We start from the raw sequence: 7207 nt of genomic DNA on the forward strand, positions 1-7207 counted from the left end.
GTGGGTTGTTTCTTTTAATTATGAAAAATTTCAAACACAGAAAAATAGAGAAAATAACAGTATAACAAACACCTGTATTCTTATCACCTAGACTTATCATTTTTTGTTGAAGCATTTTAAAAGTAAGTTACATACACTAGGACATGTAAAACACTTCAGTATAAATCTCTAAATAATAAAGACGTTTTCTCTCTCATGTAGCCATAGGTTATTATCACACTCAACCGAATTAAAATAATTCTTTTTTTAAAATTTGAGATTAAAAAAATTGATTTCAGAGAAAGAGGAGGGAAGAGAGAGAAACATCAATTTTGATCAACTGCCTCCTGCATGCCCCCTACTGGGGATTAAGCCCACAACCCAGGCATGTGCCCCGACCGGAAATCAAACCAGCGATCTCTTGGTGCATGGGTCAATGCTCAACCATTGAGCCATACAGGCCAGGCTAAAATAACTCTTTATTTTTTTCTCATACCTAACTCATCAAAATTTTGTGATTAGTTCTCAAAAGAATAGTCTCAAACTATGAGTATCAGAGATAAGTTACAGAAGAAAAGAGAATGTTCACAGAAAGGGGTGCTGGCTGGAACTAGCAGAATCCCAGAGATCCCGTCCTCATACTGAAATTATTTTAAGCTTGTTTCTTTCTTCCTTTTTTTATCAGAGTTACAGCAATCATTTTCAACACAACAATCAACACTTGTGAACTAAGCATTAGCAGTCAACACAATGTGTTTTTGTAAAGTATTTTTTTGGGGCAATTTTGTATCAAACCAAACCAAAACAACCCCCCAAAAACTAAACTAAGATACAGAGGGCAGAGGGGAAAGCTTTAGAAAGAAACAGTTCTTAAACCTTTTCTTGTCTAGCGAGTCTCGCAACAGGAACTCTGAGTTCCTAAGGACGTTTACTCACCGGTATGTGTGTCCCGTGATTTCATTTCTGACCATGACACAATCCACTAGCCACTTGGCTAACAGTCCTGAGTTGTCGTGGCCAATCTGCACAGTGGTCAGCTTCCCCAGGTTCTGGCACTGTGGGGACAGGACCACAGGTTACTCAGCACCCGTCCCATCCCACTTCCTCTGGGCTTTCGCTGTGGTGCTGTGGCTCCACCTCCCTCCACTGCAGAGGACCCACCCTGCAAGGGTGCTCTGCTCTGCACTGGAGAAGCACAGTCACAGCCAATACATCCCCTCTCATGAGACAGGAGACGGGTGGACTTTGTCTAATGAAGGGACCGCACAAGGTGCTGGACTCGAGACGTAAGCAGTGGAAGCAGACACTGGAGAAGGAAATTTATTTCTAACCGGGGAACCCAGAAACACCACACAGACAGTGATGTGTGCCTTAAAGGATGAGAAGAGTTTCAAGAAGTGGAAAAAGGGTGCTATTAGGTTCAGTTGCAGAGAGGTCAGAAACACACCTATAGATATAAAAAGAAAGAAATCACTGACCCAGCTATTTTTGTTCCAAATAAAATACTCAGGCAGAACTGACCTTAAACCTCATCTACTAGATAGAAGTCTTCAAAGCTATTGTTAAAAAACAACAACAAGACAGCATAGCTATCAACATCTTTCCTGGCCCTTTGTGGACAAGTACAAAAGAAAGTGATCATAACAGGAATGATAAAAATACATGTCAATTAAATGCTGACTTTTAAATTCTGGTAAGAGATCACAGACCCCACTGCCTATGTGCGGTTGGGACGATCAGGGCTGAGTTCTTAGGCCCCTGACTTTGCATCGCAGTGAGAAGGCATCACAGTGACTCAGGTGAGAGGGATGGCACCTTAAATTAGCTGTGGCTGCTGAGATGGAAGGACCAGACAGATATGAGAGTTTGGAAGCAGCATTGATGGGACGTACGGTGCAGTTATGTTCCATTCTTGGTAGTCAAAGAAAAGCTAAGGGTTTTAATCTTTTATATACAGACTAGTGGCCCGGTGCATGGATTCGTGCACTGGCGGGGTCCCTCGGCCTGGCCTGCACCCTCTCGCAATCTGGGACCCCTCAGGGGATGTTGGACTGCCTGTTTCGGCCCGACCCCCACAGGCCAGGCTAAGGGACCCCACCGATGCAAGAATCTGTGCACTGGGCCAGTTTTGGCTCGATCCCCGCAGGCCACGAATCCATGCCACCAGACCTCTAGTATGCATGTAAGATTTTTGGTTAATCTCTTCCTGCCCTCTCCCTCTCCCATTCCCTCTGAGATTCATCATTCTGTGTCACATTTCCATGCCTGTGCGTTGAGCATCTGCCCCCTGGTGGTCAGTGCGCATCATAGTTACCAGTCGAATGGTTGCTTAGGCTTTTATATATATAGATGGCTGTGAGTTCACTGGGTAGATAGGGCCCAAATGGGATTCTGCGTGGAGAGAGCTATTCCTGGGCCGCAAGGAACATGAGAACAGGGCGCTCAGTTAGTACCACTTCCTTTCAGAGCAGGCACTGGCTTCCTCCAGCATGCCGGGCCCTACCTGCCTGTGAGCACACACACGCGGGAATACTTCCCCAAGCCAGACCTGAACGAGGGCACTGAAAGGTATTTTCACAAAATCACTTTACAAATGTCACCACGTGGTCTGCAGGCCATGAGCAGGGACGCAATTCTCCTGTCCCTGTGGCCAGGGTCAGGCGGGAGCGTCTGAAGTGAGGATGAGGACTGCTGTGGGGAAAGCACTGAGTGCTAAGGCTCGTCGCAATCTGGGACCCCTCAGGGGATGTTGGACTGCCTGTTTCGGCCCGATCCCCACAGGCCAGGCTAAGGGACCCCACCGATGCAAGAATCTGTGCACTGGGCCAGTTTTGGCTCGATCCCCGCAGGCCACGAATCCATGCCACCAGACCTCTAGTATGCATGTAAGATTTTTGGTTAATCTCTTCCTGCCCTCTCCCTCCCCCATTCCCTCTGAGGTTCATCATTCTGTGTCACATTTCCATGCCTGTGCGTTGAGCGTCTGCCCCCTGGTGGTCAGTGCGCATCATAGTTACCAGTCGAATGGTTGCTTAGGCTTTTATATATATAGATGGCTGTGAGTTCACTGGGTAGATAGGGCCCAAATGGGATTCTGCGTGGAGAGAGCTATTCCTGGGCCGCAAGGAACATGAGAACAGGGCGCTCAGTTAGTACCACTTCCTTTCAGAGCAGGCACTGGCTTCCTCCAGCATGCCGGGCCCTACCTGCCTGTGAGCACACACACGCGGGAATACTTCCCCAAGCCAGACCTGAACGAGGGCACTGAAAGGTATTTTCACAAAATCACTTTACAAATGTCACCACGTGGTCTGCAGGCCATGAGCAGGGACGCAATTCTCCTGTCCCTGTGGCCAGGGTCAGGCGGGAGCGTCTGAAGTGAGGATGAGGACTGCTGTGGGGAAAGCACTGAGTGCTAAGGCTCGGGGTCCTGGAGCAGGACTGGAAAAGGCCCCAGTGCACCATCACAGGTGGGAAAGCAGAGCTTAACAATGGAACTTACAACCAAGACACAAAACAAATTAACGTGTTTATGACAACTTGCCCACAGGTACATGACCACAGAAGTGATCCTGCATGCCTGACTGCGCCTGTGTATTATCTGACTCAAGGAAAATGAAAAGGTGAAACTGGAATCTTTGTGTGGAATTACATATGACACTTTCTGCTGGGACCGACCTCAAAGGTCATTTCGAGGAGGTTTTTGGGGATCTGCATCACTCCCGTGTCTCCCAGTTCTCCCGACACACAGATCCAGGGGTTCGAGGTGATGATCGCGTTGCTCAGCTTCTTGATGGGGATGATCACCGACCTATACGGAATCACTGGAGGAAAATGCTGAAATTAGTTAAAAATTACAATACAATTCTCCTGATAACAAAACAAACATATATTAAGAACTCTGTTGGCTTTCACAGATAAGTCACTTAAACATATGTGTTTAAAAATATGTTTCATTAATTTTTAGAGAGAGAAAGGGAGAGAGAAACATTGACTGGCTGCCTCCTGAACACACCACACTGCGGATCGAGCCCACAACCCAGGCACGTGCCCTGATGGGAGTCGATCTGCCGACCTATTGGGGCATGGGAGGACGCTCAACCACCTGAGCCACATCGGCCAGGGCCACAGATAATTCACTTTTTATGATCTATCAAGATGTACTTAGACAAAAAGATGAGATCATAACCCTTCCTAGTTTAGAAAAATGAGGTCCAGTTTGTAAGCCCTAAGTCCTGATACCTGAGGTGGTTTCCCCAGCATATACACCACCATGTGTGCATGGCATGCGTATCACCTTGGCGATATACATCCCCGTGCATTTATAAACAGTCTCAGGCATTAGCACCAGAATACCTGAGGACATGAACACTAACAGTGCTGTAAAGTGTTTTCATTGCTTTAACGCTTTTATTAATTTTGTTTCAAAACCGAGTACACATGAGCACGGCTCCTGGCTGGTTTCATATGAAAAAGGGGCTGAATGACTTCTTGGCTAGCATCCCTGTTGCTGACTGTCTTGGGCAGTGCTTTAAGGCACGGCACTTCCGAACATTCTCATCCCAATTTTACAGCTCAATATGCAAAGCCGAGAAAAATGAACAACGGCACCGCCACTCTGGACACAACGTAAGGTCTTTAAACAACAACTTGGAAAGCTATGGAGGTGACTCACGACTCATGGAGGGGCCTCGGGAAAAGAATTAAGATGTGGAAACGGCTGTGGGAACCCTCATCTTCTGAAGGCTCTTCAAAGGCACACCACTAGGTGTCACTGTCCCACCACTGTTTTTGCTCAAATGTGGGAACACAATAAGTCAGACATTACCACGCCCCCTCCATTTTCCTTTAAAAAATGGGGGCGGCTCAAACACAGTAGCACGTCCTTATCCTTCAGAGCCATACGTTGTCTCCCCCCCCCTCCCAAAAAAAAGCAGGGTAGAATCCATATCTTTTGTTGGTATTCTGGGATTTCTGCTCACTCGGTTACCGGAGGGCGTATGAGAAGCCCTCCCTGAAAGACGTACCGGGAAGGAGAGAAACACTCACTGGGCCAGATGCCCAGGTGCCGCCTCCCCATACGGGCTCAGGGTTCAGTGCATTCTTAGGGGAGGAACATGAATGGGACAAACGGTTCGTTTCCCTGATTTTACACAGACCACGTTCTTCACGTGGAGCGGATCACCTCCCCGTCTGTCTGTCTATTTTGGCCGAAGGAGAGGAAATGCTAGAGGAAAGGCCCTACTTGCATGTTTCAGTCATCACAAGAATCAAGTCGTTTTTGGAACTGAAAGCAGAAGAGGTTAGTGCGAGACTATTTTGGGCGCCAGAGGTTTCTCTAATTTCTTTCATTGACAGGATTAAAAAAGCTTCAAGAAAAGGGCCAGCAGCTCTGTGCCTGCAAAGGGCCCACAGATGCACCACAGTGATTTCATCAAGTGTAAAAAGTAACATTATTTAAACTCAGAATATTTCTTTCATGAAGTATCTCAATTCCTCAAACTGAAAGACTTTCTTAGCTGAGGAGAAATCTGCAGATATAAGGAGGATTCTAGGAGTCCTATTTCTTCTCTTTCAAAATTGTATATAACATTTTAGCTTTTCATTCCTGCAATAACCTAATAACCCAATAAATGAATAGTAGCTTCCCAGACAGGTTAGCTCAATAACCATTTCAACTCCAGGGTTCCTTGTCTGCCTCTAGCAGAGACTAGAAAAACCAAAACCTACACGATTCTGGCCAGTGGGATGCTAGTGATGTTTATGGTGACGGCTTGGGAAATTGTTTTTCGAGCACAGATTCTGACGCTTTTTCCTTGGCATTCCATCCTTCTTCCTGCTGGAAGGTGGACTGAGAATAGCCATTCTGTGACCAGGAGGTGATGAGCACACACTGAGGATTGTCTAAGAGGAGAGGGACAAAGAGCCCTTGTCCAAGCCCTGTCCGGTGTTGCCAAGTGGTTAGAGCTTTGGCCTGAGGACCAAGGGGTCGCGGGTTTGATTTCTGGTCAAGGGTACGTACCTCGGTTGAAAGTTCACTCCTGGCTCCAGCCGGGGCATGTGCAGGAGGCAACCATTTGACATGACTCTCTCACATCAATGTTTCTCTCTTTTCCTTCCTCTTTATCTCCCTACCCTCTTCTCCCCTTCCACTATGGACTGTCTACTACAAGACTTCTTGTTATGCAAGAAAAATAAAAATACTAAGTTGTTTAAACCACTGTTTTGCAAGTTTCTCAAACTTGCAGCTGAACATAACTCCAAACTGATACAAGTAAAAAGTCTATAAACTAGGAAAGGGGACCCACAGCTAGTGAGAATCAGCAATGGTGAAGAGAATAAACGCTTTAATTCAGCTCATCCAAACCCATCAGCATCTCCTCCCTCCACAGCCCACACTCCCCAGCAAGATCCTGAAGTCTTTTGGAATCACCACAGAGTAACGATGTTCAGGTAGAAGAGATTATTTTTATCACCTACTGATTCTTTGAATTTATGGGTTTTGGATAAGATCTAGAAATATATCCCTTTTCATGTCCATCCCACTCCTGTTGCAGACTGAGTTTCCTGGGAGGCAGACCCTGAGTTGGAAATCAGCACCAGAATGTTGCTTCTGGGATCAACGTGAGAGAAGAAAGCAGGCCTGGTGGAGGGAGAGGCTGAGCTGTGAGCTGTCGTGATGACGCCAGATGGCCAGATGGCGAGTTCTGGGACAGCCTCTGACCATCAGAGCAGGCTGGCCCTGGCAGGAGGGCTCCCTGGGGTGCAGCACTCCCTCCCCACAGGGCCGAGAACTGAGGACCCTTCATTCCTAAAGGAGGGGGAGGGGCATCACAGTGCCCACCTCAGTGTACTAGGGTATGTCTCACTTTAAAAAATATGAACCTTATTCCATTTGTCGCCCGAGCAACTCTTCACTGAACAGCGGCTCCCCAGACTTACTGATGGTGGTGAAGACACTGGTGAAACAGAAGTAGTCCACAGCGTTGAGGGAGAGAAGATGGTAGAGAAACTGTTCTCTTTCTTCTTCGCAACACAGAAAGGCATAGCGCTTATAGAGCTTTCTAGGAAAGAGCAGGACAAGCACACAACAATGTAGGCTATTTCTCATCATGTCTTCCATGAAGAGTAAACACCTCTGCTTAGACAAACTGGGTAGAAATTCTAATCTGGAAGAACAGACAATTCTCAAAAATGAACATGTAGACAGTTAACATTTTTAACCTAA

The 7207-nt window shown here is 46.7% G+C and overlaps 1 protein-coding gene across 1 annotated transcript in view; it reads right to left on the reverse strand.

Moving 5' to 3' along the window:
- The window catches only part of DENND5B (DENN/MADD domain containing 5B), an 88672-nt gene that overhangs the window by 9152 nt on the left and 72313 nt on the right, over positions 1–7207 (reverse strand). Inside the window, exons 15-17 of the mRNA XM_014539237.1 lie at positions 6922–7043; positions 3658–3803; positions 916–1034 (exon numbers count right to left, since the gene is read on the reverse strand). Coding sequence (XP_014394723.1) covers positions 916–1034; positions 3658–3803; positions 6922–7043 — 387 coding nt within the window. The remainder of the gene's footprint in view (positions 1–915; positions 1035–3657; positions 3804–6921; positions 7044–7207) is intronic.

Source organism: Myotis brandtii, unplaced genomic scaffold, assembly GCF_000412655.1.
Source record: "Myotis brandtii unplaced genomic scaffold, ASM41265v1 scaffold209, whole genome shotgun sequence".
Lineage (NCBI taxonomy): Eukaryota > Metazoa > Chordata > Mammalia > Chiroptera > Vespertilionidae > Myotis > Myotis brandtii.